The sequence below is a fragment of the Taudactylus pleione genome, unplaced genomic scaffold, assembly GCF_031769625.1.
Source record: "Taudactylus pleione unplaced genomic scaffold, aTauple2 ptg001123l, whole genome shotgun sequence".
NCBI classification, from domain to species: Eukaryota; Metazoa; Chordata; class Amphibia; order Anura; family Myobatrachidae; genus Taudactylus; species Taudactylus pleione.
This window is the reverse complement of record NW_028285524.1, coordinates 1,858,888-1,883,541: the sequence shown is the minus strand read 5'-3', so window position 1 is coordinate 1,883,541 and position 24,654 is coordinate 1,858,888. Positions and strand designations below refer to the sequence as shown.

The window sequence follows — 24,654 nt, the reverse complement described above, 5'->3', positions numbered from 1 at the left end:
ACGGTCGCCTCACCAGCTGCAAGCAATCACTGGAATTCTCTACTGTAGCTTTTTAAACATGACTTCTGCTAGAAACCACATTCCAGGTCATTGTTAAGCAATGCTAAGCTGTGTTAGTTCCTCCAATACCGATCTTGCTAGCCCTGACTCCAAACCTCTGCCCATGATCCCGAACTTGACGTTTTGAACCCATGTTCATGGCCTTTGACGTTTTTGGATGACTCACTATTATTTCCCATTGCTAAAAACTAGACGTTTCTTCTGTTGTTTATCTCACCGAGGGACTGCCCATCCCACAGCTTAACTCTTAATATAATTATCAAGATCTTAGGGGGAGATTTATTTATCAAACATTTAGGACAAGTGGCAACTAATTCAGATTCTATCTGTAATTTATCTAGTACATTCTATAATATAGGAGCTTATAGCACATATTTAAGGAAAATTTATTAATTTAAACGAAAAGTGAATACTGGTCAAAAACAGACTTAGGGGCCTATCCATCATCAGTGGCCGCATGGCCTCCGATGATAAAGTATTGAACTTGCTGCAAAGGATACTTAAGTATCCAACTCGCAGCGGGGGATAGATTACCACGGAGCAATTCATCATTGCTCCAGTGCAGGGACAGCTGCTCCGAGAAGGCTGTGGGCGGTAGGGTAGGGGTAGGCTGCAGAGAGGGTGGGGTAGGGTTAGGCTGCGGCGGTAGGGTAGGGGTAGGCTGCAGGGAGGGTGGGGTAAGGTTAGGCTGTGGGCAGTAGGGTAGGGGTTGGCTGCAGGGAGGGTGGGGTAGGGTTAGGCTGTGGGCAGTAGGGTAGGGGTTGGCTGCAGGGAGGGTGGGGTAGGGTTAGGCTGTGGGCAGGAGGGTAGGTGTAGGCTGCAGGGAGGGTGGGGTAGGGCTAGGCTGTGGGCAGGAGGGTAGGGGTAGGCTGCAGGGAGGGTGGGGTAGGGTTAGGCTGTGGGCAGGAGGATAGGGGTAGACTGCTGGGAGGGTGGAGTAGTTTTAGGCTGTGGGCCGGCGGTAGGGGTAGGCTGCAGGGAGGGTGGGCTAGGGTTAGGCTGTTGGCGGTAGGATAGGGGTAGACTGCAGGGAGGGTGGAGTAGGGCTAGGCTGTGGGTGGTAGGGTAGGGGTAGGCTGCAGGGAGGGTGGGGTAGGGTTAGGCTGTGGCGGTAGGGTAGGGGTAGGCTGCAGGGAGGGTGGGGTAGGGTTAGGCTGTGGCAGTAGGGTAGGGGTAGGCTGCAGGGAGGGTGGGGTAGGGTTAGGCTGTGGGCAGGAGGGTAGGGGTAGGCTGCAGGGAGGGTGGAGTAGGGCTAGGCTGTGGGTGGTAGGGTAGGGGTAGGCTGCAGGGAGGGTGGGGTAGGGTTAGGCTGTGGCGGTAGGGTAGGGGTAGGCTGCAGGGAGGGTGGGGTAAGGTTAGGCTGTGGGCAGTAGGGTAGGGGTAGGCTGCAGGGAGGGTGGGGTAGGGTTCGGCTGTGGGCAGGAGGGTAGGTGTAGGCTGCAGGAAGGGTGGGGTAGGGTTAGGCTGTGGGCAGGAGGATAGGGGTAGACTGCTGGGAGGGTGGAGTAGTTTTAGGCTGTGGGCCGGCGGTAGGGGCAGGCTGCAGGGAGGGTGGGGTAGGGTTAGGCTGTTGGCGGTAGGGTAGGGGTAGACTGCAGGGAGGGTGGAGTAGTGCTAGGCTGTGGGTGGTAGGGTAGGGATAGGCGGCAGGGAGGGTGGGGTAGGGTTAGGCTGTGGCGGTAGGGTAGGGGTAGGCTGCAGGGAGGGTGGGGTAGGGTTAGGCTGTGGGCAGTAGGGTAGGGGTAGGCTGCAGGGAGGGTGGGGTAGGGTTAGGCACTAGAGGGAGGATTAAGGGGAGGGGAGAAATACTCACCCGAAGAAGGGCTTGGTAATTCATTAAATATACAGTAATGAATTAATGCCTTACAGCAGATAGAGGTCAAGTAAAACAATTAACAGATAATATCCCATCCACTCAATTTGTAAGCCTTTGCCAATAAAATACAAGTATATGTTTCAAGTAAGCCTATATGATGGTAGAAAATGTAATCAAAGGGGGCTATAAATAAAAAATATTGTTGATTCTTGAAAAAGACAAGAGAAGAAGTTATTCAGCCCAATGATAGTTGATGAGGAAACATAAAGATACATAAATACAGTAGACTAGACATAAAATTATTTATTTCATTTCCAATTTGATAGCCAAAGATCAATATAACACTTTGCCATTTAACAGGAAAACAATCTTAAATTGGAGAGACAGAGAATAATAATCTTATTATCGTTATTAACACAGGGTGAGGTTAAACAAGTTACCTATAAACTCTTATAGAAGTAATAGATAAATTAGATTTTAATTCACTTTTCAACTTATGTATGATAATAAATATATAGTATATGGTGTATTGCGCCCATGGTGTTTTCTAAACGTGAGCATGACAATTAATACAATAAAAGTTCATCACATACTGTACATTGTAATAATATTCAATGCACTATGGGGCCTATTTATCAATTCAAATTTGCAGGATATATATCGAAAACACCAGTTTTTTGGGGGGTACCCGTAAATATTAAGTATCCCCCGAATGTATATACAGGGGACTGCAGCAGATATTGAAGATAATTAATAAATATGCCCCTGTGTTAAAACTGTAGCCCTCAGACGTGATCTTGGTACCCTTAGAAGTTTTGAGACATCGCAGCTGTCACCAGGGGCAGAACTATGAAAGACAATGGAGGCGCCTGCTAATGGGCTCCAGCTCTGAAGGGGTACCTCTTCCATTGCCCACAATATATTCACCCCACTAGGGCTATAACTATGTACTCAGAGTGCACCGTCACGGCTGCCCAATACATGGCACCTCTTCCTGGTACCTGAGAAGCCACCATACACTAGTGCAGAGTTCAGTGTTAGACCATTAGCTGCCGCTTACATCTATCTATAGCCCTGTCCCTACTCATTGCTGTCACTGCTCCTCAGCCGCTTCTTATGTCAGTGTGTCATGTCCGGCGCGTCCCTCACCCACAACTCTGTCTCACTCCTCCCTGGTGGCAGCCCTAGCCACTGGGATCCATGCAGCAGTCCCGGTGCGTCCCCTCACCAACAACTCCCTGGGGACAGCCATAGTCGTGGACCCATGCAGCAGTCCCGGCACCCCCTACAGCCACAACTCTCCATCTCACTCCTCCCTGGCAACAGCCCTAGCCGAAGCAGAGTCCTGAGTGGCTGGCCCGAGGATAATCGCGGCTGCAGATCTTCTTTCAGGAGCTGGATGTCAACAAGGATGCATTGAACGGAGCTGCAGGTAAGAGGACATGGGAGGCGGGAGCCTGAGGCACCAGCAACTGAGTCTGGGGGGCAGATCTTTGGTGGAGCAACTTCCTGGAATGTAATGCAGTTGGCCGAAGACTGGGCATTTTGTGATTTGTAGTCCCACCACAGTGGCAGTCTTACAGTATCTTGGCTTAAACTCAGTCCTCAAAGCCACTGCATCAGGTGGTTTTTCCCTCCATTAGGGGTATCAGGAGGGCTCCCCACCCCACATTAGGTGGCTTTCTCCTCTATCAGGAGGACGTTGAGCCTCATGCTAATTACACCATACAGGTCACTATCTTATCTGTAACCAATGCATACAGATGTGTCCCCATACATCTATAATGCATAAACGCAGAGTGACTCGGTACCGCAGAGCATCTTTTTGTGTGCATTTTTCCCTTCAAATGTGTCTCATTCACACAGTGATGTGAATAGGATGCACATGTAGCTTCTGCTGAGTAAAATGATATGCGGCCTATATTCTGTGGGTGTATCTGCATGTGAAATGCTACGTTAAAGTGTCAGCAGCAGTGACGGGGTGCACCCAATTATTACTTGCCTCCGGACGTCTGGGATGAACTTACGCACCTGGCTGTCACCATCACAGTGGGGAAAGATACTGTATATAAAGAAACTGATGCTAAAAGATAATCATGTTGGATGCTTGTTTTAAAAAAGTTTAGCTTTAATGGTAGAATGTTTCTTTCTGTAAATATGTCATAATCTATTTAATTATTGAGGTTGTTAACGAACTTTTGAAGAATTGCCTTTTATTAACCTTTTTTTTAAATAATTCTTTCCGTGTTCATATCAATGAGAGAACATTTTATCCTTCCAGTGAATATGGTAAATAGTACGCATGCCTACATCTTGGACAGGGTTGATATAATACGTGCAGATTTCCGTGGGGCCTTGAAAATATGGCGCTGGCACATGCCAGGCAGATAACAGTGTCAGGGTCTTTATAGTCTCCGGCCTATGGGCCATATTTTTGTCAACATCTTCCGAAATATGGCACATGGTGCTGTTTTTCCAATGCAGATGCCATATTTCTGAAGACATCACTGGAAACATGGTATGGTGGCCATTGGGTTATACATTGTAATAGGTGCATTACCCTCTTGACTCAGGGGTCATGTGTGTCGCACATATGGCAGCCATTATAGATACGCTTCTGGCTTCTGACCTCTTCATAGCTGATGTGTTTATTGGAGTAAATTGACTTGTTGGTCTCAGCCCATTGAACCCAGCCACTTGATACCTCCACTTCCTGTAGTTTGATATTTAACATGAACACATTTTATTAAATGTTATATTAAATATAACATTTAATAAAATGCTAAATAAAAATAACATTAATACAGTATACAGTACATAGTAAAAGAAACATTATGGTTCACATCTGGGGGATAAATCAGAATAGTTTGGCTGGACTGTGGCGAAAGGAAGAACTTTTAAAGCACCACAAACTGGCAACAGAAAACTATTGCAGTGTAAAGAGCAGGGCATTTCGGCACTGTCTTCTACTTCTACCATAGATGCTGGGCACTAGGACCCAGAGTTAGCAGGAGGCGCGACTTCTGCCCTGATGACATCACTGCTGGGCTACTGCTCATGTGCAGCTGGCATCATTTTTATAATGTAGGGTGCACAGTACTGTACGGATACACAGCACTTAGCTCCTGAGTAGAGACACCTAAATACCGCTATTAACCCCTGCAATACCACTATTCTGCTTACCGCTGATACCGCTGTGTTACCACTGTTACCAATAAATTGGCATCCTGGTTAAGGACTCTCCATGTGGCTTAACAGTCACTTTCACTTTCCGCCTGACACCTATTGTGACCACCACCCCAATTAGCTATATTAATATGCAGTACACACCGTGAGCAGTGACAAAAAGGCAGAGCCACTGTTTCCTCAGTGATGCATTCAGCACAGCTGTATAGACGTAGCTAGTAATTCCCAAGTACCACTACTCTGCTCAGAATAGTGCTTAGATTTACTATAGGAGTTTAGAAATAGGTATGTAATTTATGCTTCGACATGGAACCATAGAACAGAAAAGGTTGACCAACAATTATGTTGGAAAACAAAACCTACAGCAAAGAGGCTCTTGTGGGGTAGAGAAATGGAAGAGAGAGGAGCATAAACCACAGAGAGAATATTTATCATTTTAGAAAAGGTGTTTTTGCATGCGGCTGCATTCTCTTTCGCAACACCGCAGCCAAAGTAAAAAGGGAGGCTGTGTGCAAGGCAGGGGCTGCTCGAGGAGTCGATGATGCGACCGATGGTGTGTCAATGGCGGAGGAACCACCAGCACAGTTGAGCATTGCTCGGATATGTAAAGCGGGCGTCACAGGATTAGCTCAGTCCGTCGCATGGAAGTACACATAAGGTATGCTCAAGCTGACATTTGCATATTTTCCGCTAGAAATCTCATCCACGCATTAACTGCGTGCACCTCTGAATCATGCCCTATGACTACACTAACCCCTCCCTTTCATGTACCTGAGTGGTATTACTAAGGTGATTGAGCAGCTACCAATATGCATTTGATGCCCTATGTGTGTAACAAATCACAGATACTCTACATTAAAATCGGGGTATCTTACGCTGTTATTCTTTTTATTATTACACTTTTAAATGGACCCGACCCATGCTGGATCAACTGAGCCCGCTCCCGTTTCTCCCTGTCCCTTCCCGCTACACTTACTCTCTGTTCCTGGCTCATTGCTCTTCCCCTGCGGCTGGTCTGTCCCATCCCTGCAGTGGAAGATGCTGGGGGGGACCTTGCGCCTACGCCGTGAGCAAGTCAGAGATGGGACAGACCACTGCCGATTATTATATAGATTATTAATGCTGGTCATGCAAGAACAAGTCCATACACCCACACACCATGTGACCTACTGACTTACTCTTCTTATTCAAGCTCTCTCTAGAATGCAATGGAGCCGAACACATAGACACATCCCACTGATAGTCCCTTTTTGTCACAAGACAATCTTTTTTTGGTGTTTTTTTGTGGCCTTGGAATTTTAGAAGTGATGCAAATACTTGTGCACACAAACTGTTACTTTTAGCTGCAATTCTTTATGTTTTTGTAATACCGTGGTTCTCAATACTAATGCGGGCCATAATCCCTCTACGGGCCAATTCCCTGTTCTGTCAATGCTGATCCGCTCCACTCATCGTCGATCGGTTACCCCGATTGGTGGACTTTGATGATCAGCATTTTGTTGGGAGATCGTCAAAATACTACTTACTAAAACCCCAGACTCGACAATTCTGATAGTTTTGGGTTGGAATCGGCGAATCGAGTTTGTCTATAATGTTGGCTTCGGCATTGGCAGAATGTGGAATTGTCCCAACAGCAGCCTGATGAATGGGCCCTATTACATTTCTTCTTCACTCAGGAGCACAGGTAAATGTATCAAATTGATTGAATATGTGATCAATGCACCTGTGCCCCTGGAAAGAAAAAGTTGCAGAAGATCAGAATTCTAGAGACCATGCACTGTTTGAGAACCACAGTATAAGTGTTTAGTAACAGTTGGTCTGGGACAAAATGGCCCACAGAGAGTGTTACCTGTTTGGCAGCATCCCTGAGTTTGCTCCTTCACCTCTTTCATCTCTGTCTCTAGAGCTTGCAGCCTGGCGAGGAGGTCGTTTAGCAGCCCGTCCCTCTCGCAGTTTGCAGCCGGGGTCTGTAGCCGTAGCTGATGCCTGAACACAAGCGACTTGTCATCTGATTCCACTGTGTGCAGCTGTGCATTGTCCTCCCCGGGCACACTGTAGACATGAGTGATGGTGAGCTCCTTCTCACCACTGCAGCTTTTGGCTTCTACGGGTGTGATGGCAGCTGCGGAGCTCAGAAGATAATAGGGGCAGCATAGGAGTAGGCAAACCAAAGCTCTGGAGACAGATAAGTGGTCCATACTGGGTCAGCGTCAGGAGCCCTGTGAATTTGTTAGGAAACAAATAAACACAATTTTATTTATGTTTGACATGTGCCAATTTATTAAGGTTTTTGAGATATTTTGAAAAATTTAATTTACTGTTGTGTTCTGTGTATATGGGACAGCTTAGACACTAAAAATCACTATGGGCTCTATTTATTAACATTATTTTGACTAAAATAAAGTGAAAAAGGGTGTTTTCACACCCTTTTCACATTATTTTAGTATCACCTATAGTTATTACAGGGCAATTGGAGTAGAATTCGTAAAATTCTACTCCAACCCTTATCACTTATTTTTAGTAAGCAGATCGCATTTCCCATAATTGTAATGGGAAATGTGATCCGACCAGAGTTACTAAAAATAAAATGTGAAAAAAATATCTAGGGAGGCCCTGTGATAATAACACCACCTGGAGGTGGCGTTATCCAGGGTCTCCCCCAGTTACCGGAACTCCTACTCTGCTCTGAAAGGCAGAGCAGAGCCTGGAGCCGGTCCCAGTGATCAGCTGTGTGGTTTAAACAGACAGCAAGCTGATTACTGTAAAAAAAAAAAAAATAGTAAAAAAAAAAAATTAACTTACCTGACTCCAGGGACCGGTGATCGAGGCTCCGGGTGATGTCCTCCCTCCGGTCAGCTGGTCTCCCATGTTGCACTACGGCCCGGTCATCAGGTGATCGGGTCGCAGTGCAGTATGGGATATCACCTGACCGGAGGCATGGAGGACATCACCGGAGGCCCGGATCATGCAGGTAAGTGTAATTAAGGGAAGGGGGGGTCGCGGGGGGTCCGCTATCGTGGGGGCGGGGCTTAGCGCCGGTGGGGGTAGCAGCGGTGGCCGGTCGGCGCATGTGCGGGCACTTTGTCACTGTATTTTTTGCGAAAATACCATGACTAGTGTGCAGATGGGATTCGCAGGGACAGAGCTTTATCACAAGTTCTGTCCCTGCAAGGGATTTGTAGTAAATACCTGTGATATTGCCTGAATTCGTCGTTAATATCACACTACAATCTGCATTCAATATGCGGATTGTAGTAAATAGAGCCCTATATAACAAAGAAGTGGCCAGAGAGAGAAACCTGTATTACTGGACAGAAAAACATCATGTACACTCCATTGGTTGAGCTGCATAAAATCATTTTACAGCTGCTTCACATTAAGTTGGGCCTAATGAAACATTTTGTGAAAGCTCTGGATAGAGAAGGCCAGGCTTTCAGTTATCTGAAGGAAACGTTTCCAACTTTTAAGTGAAACAAAGCTAAAAGAAGGCAGATTTGTTGGCTCCCATATAAGGAAACTGTTTAAGATTAAATATTTAATACTAATTGAATGAAAATTTTGTCTGCTGCTTGGTCTTCCTTCAAGGCTGCTGTGCCTGGATTCTCAGGGGACCGAAAAGAGGCCAACTACGTGTCCATCACAGACTTGCCGACAATCTGGCTGCTCCCTGCAGGAGGAGACAGCCAGGTTGGCACAGGGGGGGGGAGCGTGGCAGGGAGCTTGATGCGTGATTGGGGATGAAGTGAGCGTGTGACTGCACAATTGCGTCATCGTGGTCCCGTCTCATTTACACAATGCCAATATTACCAGCATTATGCAGCAGGGGCAGGGCCACAATGATGGGATCCATCTTGAATGAACTATTGGACAACTTCAAGAATATGCAGAATGTCACTTAAAATTCACTTTTTACATTTCCATCTAGACTTTTTCCCTGACAACCTGGGTAGTGATGAACTGATTCCGTTTTAGAGAGACCAATGAGACACTGTTCAAATGGAAAGCTTCAACATCCTATTTTCTTAAAGCAAAGTGATTTTACATTTTATCTTTTATTAACATTTACATTACGGCTAATTTGGATTGTTAAGAGTCTCTGAAGTTTAGTTCCTGTAGTTCTTAAGCGTTCCTGTAGTTTTATTAGTATTTTATAAATGAATACGATGACAATATGTCAATTCTATAAATATTAATTGAAATTTTCACTTATTTAACTTTTTCAGATAAAGCTATTACCACTTTTGTTATTTATGTGTATCTAATAAATGTGACGTGATAGAGAAAATCAGATTTTTCCACTGAACTCAGTATCCCCACATTAGTCGAGAACACATATTTACATGTCAGATGCAGAGAATTTTTACATTTTGTTGAGTTGTGTTATCTTCCAGCAGCCACCAATAGCACAGGACCTCCCAGCCCCTGCACCCTGCCCCAGGGTCTGCCGAACTGCCGATCACTGCTAATTGGTCAACAAGGCAGGACCCCCCATCTGGCAGCTGCAGAGAGGAGCAGCCGCTGGGAAAATGTAAGTTATCAATCTACTCCTTATCCCCCCCAGTGTGTACCTGGGGAAATCAAAGTCGCGATGGTGGTGATGTTCTGAACATCGATGATCTGATATATCGATGAGCAAGTTTTTAATATAATAAATATTAATAAAATAAAATCATGTTGGATAAGTTTTAAATAGATGTTCTTGACTCAAATTATCATTTAAAAAAAATTACACTTTCTGACTGGTTTTTTGTCAGTTAAGTGGTTAAGAACCTCCAGTATTTCCTTATGGCCACTAATAATCTTCTCTATGGTCCTGCTATCACAGTTGTGACGTTTTTGGGGTCCAGGATAGCTTACCCAATTTTTCATGCCCTTCTCCCAGGTTGCATTTTGTAGAGTTGTCGCACAATCTCGCCGCCAGTCCCACAAATGAGTTTTTCTAATTGTATCTCACATTTCTTGGGTGCGCGTATTCACGCAATGTCTGCCAGTTTCATGATGCAAACTCGCACCTAATAGGAGTGACCCCTTATAGAGGATATGGCTGTATGATTTCTAATGTCTCATTCATACTTGACTACTCCCCCAGAATGTCACAAATTTAGAGGTCCCCACAGACTTGTCACCCACCTACATCCCGCCAACACATCCTAGTGAAAAGGGAGGGACGAGGGGCGCAATGAAGCAATTCTCATAAAAGCACAGAACCTTGGTTCTGCCCACTCTCTGTGCTCCCGCAAGACACGCTTCCTCCGCAAAGCTTGGCAGATGCTGCAACGCGTCAGTTTAGCCATGAGCATTACCATTATGGTTACCAACTTCTACTAATGGAAGTCTGAATGATTTATGTGTGAATTCTGTCTATGATCCTTGTGGAGAACAGACTATAACTTCATACACAAGTGTGGGCTGATCACATTTCTCACTATAGGATGCTAAGGAGAGCAGAGGTTAACAAGCATCACTGACCTCTGTGATTGACTGGATGAAAAGTTTCCCAGCAGCACAGAGATAATATCAATGCATCAGGGCTACAACAGGAAAATAGATTACACAAAGGACCATTGGAGAAGGAGATTATTAATGTAAATGGACAGTCAAAATGATGGCTGGACATGCACCCAAAAAATGCATATGATGGAAAAGTACAGTATAATAAACTGGGAAAGTAATATACATGTACAGTATGTAATATATATGTACAGTATGTATCACAGGAAGATTTGGTAAAAAATAGAATAGATGTGAAAAAACTTAACTCAAGTTATTAGAAGTGGAGTGTGCTACTGCGCAGTGTCCAACACTTCCATTACCAAGATGGCTGCCAATACCTTAACTATAAATGCACTGCGCCATCTTGCTTCACTGTGTAAGGGCAATACAATTTAAGATGGCTGTCCTTCTCTCAGCTCCTGAGACTAGTTACCGCTTATTACCGCTGTTCCAGTGCCTACACCGTTGCCGCAGTACAGGAGACAGTCACAGGCTGATGAGCTGCCTAACCCCGCTCAGCTACAGGCTCTGCTTTATGTTTTGGACAAACCAGTGTAACAGTCAGAACGACCGTACTTGTACACAATAAACCACACATCCTTGTTAAGTTCCACTGGACTAGTTGCCAGGGTTCTTTATATGAACACTGGTGTATACACAACTCTGCTGGAACACCAAGTTGTACAGTACACACATTTCCAACAAAATTTGCTGATGGAAAGAAATGATTTGGACAGTATCTGGCTTTGCAGAGTGACTGTTACAGATCCCAGCGAGCAATGCATGCTGGAAGTTGTAGGTTGGCAATGATTGAAGGGGTCTATTCATCATCAAATTTAAATCTTCACTTACTTTTGTATAAATTAAGTAACAGGGTCATTTATTAGAAAGGTAACGCAGGAGATATCACAGATAGCCCCAATGTGGCCTGCTGTCCCCATACATTAGTATGGGGACCTAAATTCATCAATCTCCGAAAATACTATATTTTTGGAGCTTGATTACAGAAACTTACACCATCTTCAGATGGCGTTTGTTCCCAGACCGCAGCTCCTTCTTATGGGAAGGAGTCCCGGGTTGCGAACAGGGTTCCTCCGTCCCTAATCAGCTCCTTCCGCTGGAGGTCGTGCATGCAGGAACTGACGTTCACACAGGCGCTCTAGCACTGCCGAGTCAGGCTCGGCAGAGCTAATTTTCACAGCTACTAAAGTAGCGGTGATAGGGATCTTCGGATCAGCTGTCTCCGCACCGGAGCAATGGTGAAGTGTTCTGGAAATCTTGTATCCACCACTGCTGGTCGCTGCAATTTAGATACTTACTTATCGGGGGCCACCCAGCTTCGATAATTAACATAATGAATAGACCCCTGAGACCCATGTTACCTAAGGTTGGTTGGTAGCATAAAAAAATAAAGTGTCATCATTTAAAGCCAGATGTATTTTTATTCTAGGCAAGATGTGGTAGATTGGAACTTACTAATACTCAGTCAGACCCATGATTTGAAAATGTGATACCTGAAATTAGTCATTGACATTGTCTCTGATTTTTAATATTGGACATTTGTATTAGCCACTACTACCCTTTTTTGATTGTTGAATCCATTTCTAATCCCTATCAGTTCTCATAAATACCATGATAGGTAGCTGCAGCATCTTATGCCTGATTCTGAGTTAGCCGCAGCCGCGCTGCACCTTTGTCTGCATCTTTTGTAGGTTGTATGTCTGCGACTTTATGCAAAGCCTCTCCTGGTGTACACCCGTTCAGGAATGCCCGATACACTTACAATGTACAGTACTTCTCTACACGAGTGTCTGAAATCACAACTGCAACTCTGTGGGAACACAATCGGGATGCATGCGCGGTGCGCCTTAGATGCATGCGCAGTAAAAAAAATGACACAACTACATCCAACATCAACATAGCATGCAACTCAGAATCAGGCCGCTAATGTCTGCAAAGAGTTAAGTATCCCCTAGATGTAACAAGGGCGGACTGCATCAGATATCTCTGATATCTGCCACGGGCCCACCATGTCCGACCGCAAAAGTAGACCCCAAAGAGTTTACTAAATGGTCAGATTTACCAAGGAGCTTGGCCCTAGTAGCTTCAGATGGTGCTTGCCCATAGTAGCCTATGGTCTACTCTTGCACAATTCTTTTCGGCGAGGCATCCTCCCGATCCCTCTGGGTAAGCCCCCACTCACACATGCACAGACTGACAGCTGCACGTACATAGTACACACATCGGCTCTGAACCTGCAACGTAGCGGTAGCTATCATTTTGCTTCTAGCCATTCGTCAGGTCAGGACTTTTGTTATCACGATCATGTCCAGTGGTCAGGTCATGTTGGGGAGGTGTCCTATGTGTGTATAGAGCAGGGGTTCACAATCACGGTTCTCAAGGCACACTAACAGTCCAGGTCTTAAGGATAGCCATTCTTGAGCACAGGTCTTACTTAGTACCACAGATATTTTGATTTAACCATCTGTGATCAAGCATGGATATCACTATAACTTTGACTGTTAGTGTGCCTTGAGGACCGAGGTTGGGAAACACTGGTATAGAGTGTATCATAATTGCATTCTACTCATGTCCAATTGTATTATTATAATCATGTCCAGTAGTCATGTCATGTTGGGGAGTAGTGTCCTGTGACTGTACTGTATGGAGTGTAACAGAATTGCATTATAATCATATCCAGTGGTATAAAGGACCTGCATATATGTATGTATGTGAGACTGAGAATCTCTGTACGCAGTTAGAAGCTAAGTGTGTCACACTAGAGACTGTGGACTTCATTCAGAGCCGGATGCTATTTGCGCTCGCTCGTTCAGAAAAAAGGGGTGGCTATTCAAGTGAACCATTTGCTCTTTGCGGTCTGTTCACGCCTCTAGGTCTGAACGAGCGAACAAAACATGCAGTCGTTTTTTGGAAAACTACGCCCCCTGGCCGCTCGCATCCTACGTCATGTCCGCTATTTATTAGATTAATAGAGTAAATCGACCAGCGTATGAACTGCTCGCTATTCTTGTGGTTGGTTTTTCCTACCGCAATCTCGCGTGCAGTTCTGACTATAAAATAACCCAGTGACGTGGTCAATGACGCTGCTGTATTAATTATGCACACCCTTAAAACGCCCGTTTTGACCTTTAAGCACGCCTGCGTTCGGATCTCCACTCCCCGTTTTCAAGCACCTTCCCCTGTTACCACCCACATACGCCTCCTACTGTCACTCAAAATAGCAGGCATTCGCTATTTAGCGAACAAACGATTTTCGGCCGCACTGACTGGTTCGCGCATGCGTATTACGATCCGTACGCATGCGCAGTTGTGCAAACATCGCTCGGAACGAACGAGCGGCCGCTTATGAGCGGCTCTGAATCAGGCCCTGTGGCCTTCATTCAGAGGCGGCCATACGGTCTACGACCGCACGGCCGCCTCGATGTTTGTCAAGTGCACATGCGCACGAGGGAGCCGGCTCCTTCGTGCGCATGCGTGAGACCCGCTACGACCGACAGCGCCGGTCGTAGCGGGTCTCTTTCCAAAGGGGGCGAGCTGTCGATGTTGATTGACAGCTCGCCCCGTTTGGAAGGCGGGCCGGGGGGCTGGCAGCCCAAACGGAGGCGTTCCCATGGGAACGCCTACCGTTTGGGGGAGGCCCCACAGACATCACTAGTGATGTCAGTGGAGAGCTTCCGGCTCTGACAGAGCCAGAAGCTCTCCGGGGCTTACGACAAGTGAGACCCTACCCTAGGGTCTCATCGTAAGCCCCGATGGTGGCGATGGTCTCTGACTATCGCGACCATCACCCTAGCAGTCGTTAGAGCGGTGGCTGTAAACCCACAGCCTAACGACCGAAACAGAGGGGGGCGGTCAGGATGCAAGCGGCCGCCCAGTTTCTGAGCGACCGCTTGCATCCTCCGACCACCTCTGAATGAGGCCCTGTGTGCTGTTGTTGACACAATCTAATGCACAAATCATCCGTTTACACCACACAAGTGAAAACTATGCCCATCAATTATAGAACATGTTTGACTGTATTATTGAGTACTGTACACACAGTTGTAATGTGTTTATTTAAAATAGCTACTACTAACAGGCTCAACTATAACTCATCCCAAATATAAACGTCCGTGGGTAATGACAGTCACTATTGCTAGTGGAAGTTGTATTTCAGCAACAGCTTGGTATCCAGATGTTTGCCTTAATAAATAAAGTAAACATATACCTTAGTTATGTATATCTGATCTACAGAGCACACAAAGTAAGCTCTCTAATGGACACATTAAATACGGCTGGGCAAAGATCAGTCCATCTGCTTTATGTCTTTAGTATGTGTTGACAGACAGTCCTAAAATGTGTTAACTTGCCAAAAAATGAATTTGTTCAATGTAGAGTCAGACATTTATAAAAAAAAATTTGCGTAAAATACACATTTCCGTACTGGCATGTGTCCCAAAACTGCGCGCACACATGTGCATGAGCGTAGCTATAGTGAGTCCAAGGGGTGACATTGCCATGGAGCCCAGAGGCTTGGAGGGCCCCCGGATCCAGCTCATATAGTTGTTTACCCAGTTTCTATATTGCCTGCTAAAAAATTGGGTCAGGCCCATCTTGGTCTCTCCCTCTCAGTAAAGCTCCTCACTGATATGATCCATCTCCCACACTCCTGTCTCACGCTCACAGACACTAGTCAGTAATCCCAGCGCTATCTCCTTGTTTACAGCCTTTGTGAAGCTGCGGGGCGTGTATTGAGCTCCAAGATTGGGACTGTCCCAGAAAGGGACAGTGGGCCTGATTCAGAGCCGGACGCTATTTGCGCTCGCTCGTTCAGAAAAAGGGGCCGGATATTTAAATAGAGCGCTCGCTCTTTGCGGTCTGTTGACGCCTCTATGTCTGAACGAGTGCACAAAACATGCGCTCGCTATTTTTAAAAAAAAAAAACCTGGCCGCTCGCATCCTACGTCATCTCCGCTATTTATTAGATTAATCGAGTACATCGACAGGCATATGAACTGCTCGCAGTGCTTGTGGTAGCATTTTCCTACCGCAATCATGCGAGCAGTTCAGGCTAAGAGACAACCAAGTGACGTGGTTGATGACGCTGCTTTGTTAATTATGCACACCCTTAAAACGCCCGTTTTGACCGTTTGGCACGCCTGCGTTCGGATCTCCACTCCCCGTTTTCAAGCACCTTCCCCTGTTACCACCCACAAACGCCTCATTCTGTCACTCAAATTAGCAGGCATTCGCTATTTTGCGAGCACACAATTTCCGACCGCAATGACTGGTTCGCGCATGCGTATTACAACCCATATGCATGCACAGTTGTGCGAACATCGCTCGGAGCGAACGAGTGGCCGCTTACGAGTGGCTCTGAATCAGGCCCAGTGCGCCTAACTTAAGAAGATCTCCACTCAAAATGAAATGTCCTGCATTACGAAGTACCCCCTCAGGTAGGATCTGGTTGATCCCCATCTTAGTGTGGTATAATGTGAACTGGAGGCACTGTGTGTCATAATATGTACTGGCAGCACTACAATGGGGCATATTGTGAACTGGGGGGAACATATTGTGGTATAATACTTTATGAACTGGTGGACTGTGTGGTATAATGTGAACTAGATCACTTCTATGGGGCATAAAATGAACTAGGGCACTACTAAGAGGTATACAATCAACAACCACTGTGCAGAGAGGTATCTATCTAGAAGCAATGGCGAAGGGCCCCTCCAATTTGTTGCTATGGGGCCCACAAAGTTCTGGCTACTCCCCTGTGACTGTGTATACATATTCTTGTATTAATGACTTAATGAGAGATGGGATGTGTAAGCAGTGTACAGTAAGGGTTTAGTTATGTAACTAGGATTAGATGTGGACATGTGCAGATACACGTGTGGGAGTATCGGTTCTGGAGGTCTGGTTCAACGATACACAATGATGATTATGACTTTCACTAGCACTATATAGTTGAGAATCTGTGCGCGGACCCCCGTGTTTTGGTTTTGTTTTTGGAAAAACCACCCTAAAATGTTTTGGTTCTTTTCTTTTTGATTTAATTTTGGATTTCTTTGAAATTCTTAAAAACAGCTAAAATAGTGTAATTTGGACCGGTTTATACGCAATCCAAAACCGGAGGGTTGGTTTTAAATCTGAGTTCCGGACTTACAGCAGACCCGAGCTGGGACTCGGTTCTACTCAGAACCCCAAAAGTCATCTGAGCCGGGACTGAATTAGACTCGGTACCCCAAAGTTTGGGTGTGTTTAGTTTTCAGTAAAACTGAACCGAACATCTCTACTATAAAGAAGCTTCTGATTTCCTAATTATATATTGACCCCTTCCACTGACAGTACTTAAATGATTAGTGTCACAGCTATGTTATATGAAGTCACAGTCACCTATTCATTATTATACTCATTGTTTATTTTTAAAGGTCCACATTACAACTACAAAATACAGTTAACATAAAACAAAACAGATACATATGAGGTGGATAAACAAGATGTATTACAAGTCAAGTAAAAAACATTCAACTAACAAAAATAGTAAGAACCACCTGTGTACATGACAGGTTACAATCTAGGGAGAGGTCATAATGGAGATAATAGTAGGTATTGGGACAAGACTGACCAGAGAGGTACGGTAGCCTCAGGTGAGGGTAGTATAGGCTTTAGTGTAGAGATGGGTTTTGATGGGGGGATTTGGGGTTGGGAGAGAGTCATCAAGTTTGCACATTAGGCAAGGAGAAAGCAGAAACTGTTGCTGATCAGTGGCAGAAGCCGCACAGCAGTGCTTGCTGGGATGGGGGGGAGGCTGCTAAGCAGTGTCTGCTCTCTCCCTGCCCGATGTGTCCCAGTTCCAGTGGTAGTGGGCAGGGGAGAAGTGTTATAGGAATAGGGGCATCTATCACCCTAATGCCTCTCACCTCCCCCTGGATCCGGCCTTGGAAGCGGGTAGAGAATTCCATAAGTGGGGAGCAGCGCGGGAGAAGTCTTGGAGGCTGGAGTAAGAAGTGCCCATTAGAGGACAGGAGCAGCATAGATTACAGGCAGAACAGAGAGACAAGCTAGCATGCAGCTTCAGCTTGGGACTAGGGATGGCTATCGACTATTGATCGTTTACAGCCATCAATAGTAAACCACCAATGGCCAACGGTATGTAGCTTCAGCTTGTGATTAGGAATGGCTATTGACCATTGATTGTTAACAGCCATCAATAGTAAACCACCGATGGCCAATGGTATGGCCATCGATGGCAGAGATCCAATGGTTTTCCGCCATCAATGTCAAGCTGGGAACCTGATGTTTTTTTGTCTCTTCTGATGTCTATATGATTAGCCCCGCCCCCTGTGGCCTGCTAAGCCCCACCCCTTATTCTGATTGGCCTGTGGCCAGCCATGCCCCCCAGCAGTGGTGGCCATCGAGGGTTGCAAATCATGAATGGTTCATGGTTATCACCGATGTAACCATCCATGGTGACTATCGATGGACAGCCCACCGAGCATAGATGTATGTAGGGGAGGTGCAGGCGAGGGCTTTGTAGATGAGGGCGAGCAGCTTTCATGAATCAATATGCAATATTAAGTTAACATTACCATTTGGACTACTGCAGAAAAGAAAATTTCCTTTTGACTTTTACAGTGGAAAACAACAGATGTTTGTATTGAATTTAATTTGTAATTCAATTTAATTACATTTAATAAGGAAAATACAACTTTCACAATTATAAACAATTGTGAATACAATATTCTTTCTTGTGTATATGATACTTCTTTATAATGTCAAATAAAGTATACATTCACTATCTGACATCATCAAAACAAATCTCTACCCTATTATGGGGCGTAAGTGTATTACTTGCTGTTTTGTTTACTAAATACATATTTGCATGTATGTTTTTTCTTGCATGTGTGTTTTCCTAAATAAATTGGGGGCACAAATGCAACCAACTCTAAATGAGCCTAATAGTGATCAACATGCAAATAAATAAATATAGTAACTAAAATGTTGCATACAGTGATGAGGGTGTCATTCGCAAACAGGATTCAAATGCTCCTAAACACATTGTATATGTTTGCACTTAGGTTTTTTTATTGCCCTAATAAATAAATATATTTTGGTTATCCTTTTACTGCTACAGTAACCCATTTTAATAAGAAAAGAATTCACTTATTGCCACATAAAAACTACAATTACATAATGTCATGTGCAATTTACTTGACTTAAATGTGATCAGACAGCTTGCATGCGAAGAATGAATACAAAGTATATCTGTATATCAAACCAGCATATAAGGACTAATAGATGTGAAGTATGTGTGAATGGGCTGACATGCATATATAAATATATATGTTATAAATCCTGAATGGTAACTGCCCAAAATCTACATTAACAGGGCGCAACATAAAAAAATCTGTGCTATTCATTACTTTACAATTACAGATGCGAATAAACAATTACATGGGAATGTTTACCCATCATAACATATACAAATTTTTTACAACGTGCATATTTAGAAAATAAAATTTTTTGCATGCGTAAAAGGTCTCCTTACACTAAACAGTTTTAACGCTACACCTACTGCTAAAAAGTAAAGTCAAATGTATTAATCACAGGGAGGTCTGGGATGCAGAACTTAAATGCTGGTTATGGTAAACAGTGTTAAAAGTAACCCAGCTGTTTCCCACTGTAAAGTATAAGAGCAGTAATAGCCCTTTGTATAGCATTTGTTGTAGCATACTGTAGGAGCGATAAAATACTAAAGAGGTTCAGGAAAACATGGGGATCCTGTGCAACAGATTTTCAGTGCAGCCAAGGGAAGCACTAAGAAGTGACAACACTGGGGACCTACAATAGCTTAATCTCTGCATTCTGTATTTTGCCAGACCGGAGCTCTCCATTTAGAGAGGACAAAGGAGGAGGTGGAATGATGAAGGGGTGATAGAAATGGGGGGAATGATTAAGGGATGAAAAAATGGAAAGAATGATGAATGGGGTGATAGAAAAGGGGAGAATGATGAATGTTGTGATAGAAATAGGGAGAATTAGTAAAGGAGTGATAGAAATGGGGATAATGATATAAGTGGTGGTAGAAATAGGGATAAAAGGGGTGGTAGAAATGGGGAGAATTAGTAAAGGAGTGATAGAAATGGGGAGAATGATATAAGTGGTGGTAGAAATAGGGATAAAAGGGGTGGTAGAAATAAGAAGAATGATATAAGGAGTGATAGAAAGGGGGAGAATGATGAATGGGGTGATAGAAAGGGGGAGGATTATTAAGGAAATGATAGAAATGGGGAGTATTATATAAGGGAGTGATAGCAATGAGGAGAATGATATATGGAAATTATAGAAATGAGGAGAATGATATATGGAAATTATAGAAATGAGGAGAATGATATAAGGGAGTGATAGCAATGAGGAGAATGATATAAGGAGTGATAGAAATGGGGAGAATGATATAAGGAGTGATAGAAAGGGAGAGAAAGATGAATGGGGTGATAGAAAGGGGGAGGATTATTAAGGAAATGATAGAAATGGGGAGTATTATATAAGGGAGTGATAGCAATGAGGAGAATAATATAAGGAGTGATAGAAATGGGGAGAATGACATAAGTGGTAGAAATGAGATAAGGGGTGATAGGAATGAGGAGAATGATATAAGGAGTAATAGAAATGCGGAGAATGATATAGGGGAGTGGTAGAAATGGGATAAGGGGTGATAGGAATGAGGATAATGATATAAGGAGTGATAGAAATGGGGAGAATGATATAAAGGAGTGATAGAAATAGGGAGAATGATATAAGGGGTGGCAGAAATGGGAGAATAATAAAGGGGTTATATAAATGGGGAGAATGATGGAAGTGTGGTACACATGAAGAGAATAAAGGAGGTGATAGAAATGGAGAGAATAATGAAGGGGTGATATAAATGTGGAGAATGATGGAGGGTGTGATAGAAATAAGGAGAATGATGAAGGGGTGATGATCATGGGAGAACGATGAATTATGTGATCGAAATGAAGAGAATGATGAAGTGTTTGATAGAAATTGGGAGATATGAAGGGGTAATATATTAGAAATTAGGAGAATGATGAAGGGTGTGATAGAAATGGGGAGAATGATGAAGAGTGTGATAGAAATGGGGAAAATGATGACGGGGTGTTATACATGGGGAGAATGATGGAGAGTGTGATAGAAATGGAAAGAATGATGAAGCGTGATGGACATGGGGAGACTGATAAATGGGGTGATAGGAATGAAGAAAATGATGAAGAGGATAATAGAAATAGGGAGAATAATGAAGAGCTGATGGAATAGGGAGAATGATGAAGGGGATGTTAAAAAGGAGGAGAATGATGAAGGGGTGCTGGAATGATAGAAAGGGGGAGAGTGATGAAGGGGTTGATAAAAATGGGGATAATGATGAAGGGGTGATAAAAAGGCGGAGCATGATGGAGGGTGTGATAGGAAATGGAAGAATGATGGAATATGTGATAGAAATGGGGAAAATGATGAAGTGCGTGATAGAAATGGGGAATATTATGAATGTGGATAGAAAGGGGAGAATGATGAAGGGGGTGATAGAATAGGGAGAATGATGAAGGAGTGATAGAAATGGGGAGAATGATGAAGGAGTGATAGAAAAAAGGAGAATAATGAAGGGGATGATGAGAATGGTGAGAACGATGAAGGCTGTAATAGAAATGGGGAGAATGATGGAGAGTGTGAAATAATTGGGGAGAATGATGAAGGAGTGATAGAAAAAGGGAGCATAATGAAGGGGATGATATAAATGATGAAGGGTGTGATAAAAATGGGGAGAATGATGGAGGGTGTGATAGAAATAAGGAGAATGATGAAGGGGTGATAAATATGGGAGAATGATGAACAGGGAGATAGAAAGGTGTAGAATTATGTAGAAATTGGGAGGTATGAAGGGGTAATATATTAGAAATTAGGAGAATGATGAAGGGGTTATTGAAAGGGGGAGCATGCTGGAGGGTGTTATAGAAATAGGGAGAATGATGAAGGGGGTGATAGTAATGGAATGATGAATGGAAGATGAAGGGGATTATAGAAATGGGGGATATTATATAGGGGGTGATAGAAAGGGGATAATGATGCAGGGGTAATTAAAATGGGAAGAATGAAGAAGGGGTGATAGAAATAGAGAGAATGATGAAGAGGGTGATAGAGAGGGGGAAAATTATGAAGGAGTAATAGGGGAGAATGATGAAAGGGTGATAGAATAGGGACAATGATGAAGGGGTGATAGAATACGGACAATGATGTAGTGTGTTATAGAAAGGGGGAGATCGATGAAGGGGGTGAAAGAAAGGGGGAGATCAAAGAAGGAGCTGATAGAAAGGCATGAGAATGATTAAGGGGTTGACAGAAATTGGAGAATCATGAAGGGGTTGACAGAAAAGGGCAGAATGATGAAGAAGGTAACAGAAATGGGGAGAATGATGTAGGTGGTGATAGTAAGGGGGGGAATGATGAAGAGGTGATAGAATAGGTAGAATGATGAAGGGGTGGTAGAAAGGAAGAGAATGATAAAAGGTGCTGGGGTGATATAAGGGGAGAGAATGATGAAGCGGTGATAGAAAGGAAGAATGATGAAGGTGTTGCTAAAAATGGGGAGAATAATGAAGGGGTGATAAAAAAGGGGGAGCATATTGGAGGGTGTGATAGAAAAGGGGAGAATGATGGAGGGTGTAGTAGAAATGGGGAAAATAATGAAGAGGGTAATAGAAATGGGGAGAATGATGAAAGGTGTGATAGAAATGGGGAAAATTATGAATGGGGATAGAAAGGGGAAAATGATGGAGTGATAGAAATGTGGAAAATGATGAAGGAGTGATAGAAAAGGGGAGAATAATGAAGGGGATTATGAAAATGGTGAGAATGATGAAGGGTGCGATTGAAATGGGGGGAATGATGGAGAGTGTGATAGAAATGGGGAGTGTAATAAGGAGAATGATGAAGCGGTGATAGAGAGGGGGAAAATGATGAAGTGCGTGATAGAAATGGGGAAAATTATGAATGGGGATAGAAAGGAGAAAATGATGAAGGGGGTGATAGAATAGGGAGAATGTTGAAGGAGTGATAGAAATGGGGAGAATGATGAAGGATGTGATAGAAATGGGGAGAATGATGGAGAGTGTGATAGAAATGGAGAGAATGATGAGGGAGTGATAGAAAAAGGGAGAATGAAGGGGATGATGAAAATAGTGAGAATGATGAAGGGTGTGATAGAAATGAGGAGAATGATGGAGGGTGTGATAGAAATAAGGAGAATGATGAAGGGGTGATGGACATGGGAGAATGATGAACGGGGTGATCAAAATGAATAGAATGATGAAGGGGTGATAGCAAGGGGTAGAATGATGAAGGGTTTGATAGAAATTGGGAGATATGAAGGGGTAATATATTAGAAATTAGGAGAATGATGAAGGGATTATTGATAGGGGGAGCATGATGGAGGGTGTAATAGAAATAGGGAGAATAATTAATGGGGTGATAGTAATGGAATGATGAATGGAAGATGAAGGGGATTATAGAAATGGGGGAAATTATAAAGGGGGTGATAGAAAGGAGATAATAATGAAGGTAATAAAAATGGGAAGAATGAAGAAGGGGTGATAGAATACGGAAAATGATGAAGGGGTGATAGAAATGGGGAGAATGATGAAGGAGTGATAGGGAAAGAATGATGAAAGGGTGATAGAATAGGGACAATGATGAAGGGGTTGATAGAATAGGGAGAATGATGAAGGAGTGATAGAAAGGAGAAGAACGATAAAGGGGTTGATAGAAGTGGGGAGAATTATGAAGGGGTGATAGAATAGGGAGAATGATGAAGGGGGTGATAGAAATGGGGGGAGATCGATGAAGGGGGTGAAAGAAAGAGGAGACTGATGAAGGGGGTTTTAGAAATGGGAAAATGATGAAGGGGGTGATAGAAAGGCAGGAGAATGATGAAGGGGTTGACAGAAATGGGAGAATCATGAAGGGGTGATAGAAAAGGGGAGAATGATGAAGAGGTGATAGAATAGGGAGAATGATGAAGGGGTCAAAGAAAGGGAGAGAATGATAAAGGATGCTGGGGTGATAGAAGGGGGGAGAATGATGAAGGGGTGATAGAAAGAGGGAGAATAATGAAGGAATGATAGGGAAATAAGGATGAAAGGGTGATAGAATAGGGAGAATGATGAAGGGGTGATAGAAAGGAGATGAACGATGAAGGGGGTGATAGAATAGGGAGAATGATGAAGAGGGTGATAGAATAGGAAGAATGATGAAGGGTGTGATAGAAATGGGGGAAGATCAATGAAGGGGGTGAAAGAAAGGGGTAAACTGATGAAGGGGTTTATAGAAATGGGGAAAATGATGAAGGGGTGATAGAAAGGCAGGAGAATGATGAAGGGGTTGACAGAAATGGGAGAATAATGAAGGGGTGATAGAAAAGGGGAGAATGATGAAGAGGTGATAGAAGTGGGGAGAATGATGAAGGGGTCATAGAAAGGGAGAGAATGATGAAGGTGTTGCTAAAAATGGGGAGAATGATGAAGGGGTGATAAAAAGGGGAAGCATGATGGAGGGTATGATGGAAAAGGGGAGAATGATGGAGAGTGTGATAGAAATGGGGAAAATAATGAAGAGGGTAATAGAAATGGGGAGAATGATGAAGGGTGTGAAAGAAATGGGGAGAATGATGAAGGGGTTGATAGAATAGGGAGAATGATGAAGGGGTTGATAGAATAGGAGGGGTTGATAGAAGTGGATAGAATGATGAGGGGGTGATAGAATAGGGAGAATAATGAAGGGGGTGATAGAAATGGGGAGAATGATGAAGGAGTGATAGAAAAGGGAGAATGATGAAGGTGGTAATGGAAGTGGGGAGAATGATGAAGGGGTGTTAGAATAGGGAGAATGATGAACGGGTGACAGATATGAGGATGATGATGAAGAGGTGATAGAATACGGAGAATGATGAAGGGGGTGATAGAAAGGGGAAGAATGATGAAGGGGGTGTTAGAAAAAGGGAGAATGATGAATGGGTGATGAAAATGGTGTGAATGTTGAAGGGTTTA

General features: G+C 43.9%; 1 protein-coding gene across 1 annotated transcript in view; it reads right to left on the bottom strand.

The window, feature by feature from the left end:
* TNN (tenascin N) overlaps positions 1 to 24,654 on the bottom strand; it is a 103,869-nt gene that overhangs the window by 68,482 nt on the left and 10,733 nt on the right. Inside the window, exon 2 of the mRNA XM_088461882.1 lies at positions 6,912 to 7,281. Within this exon, the coding sequence (XP_088318008.1) occupies positions 6,912 to 7,260 (349 nt within the window). The 5' untranslated portion in view covers positions 7,261 to 7,281. The remainder of the gene's footprint in view (positions 1 to 6,911; positions 7,282 to 24,654) is intronic.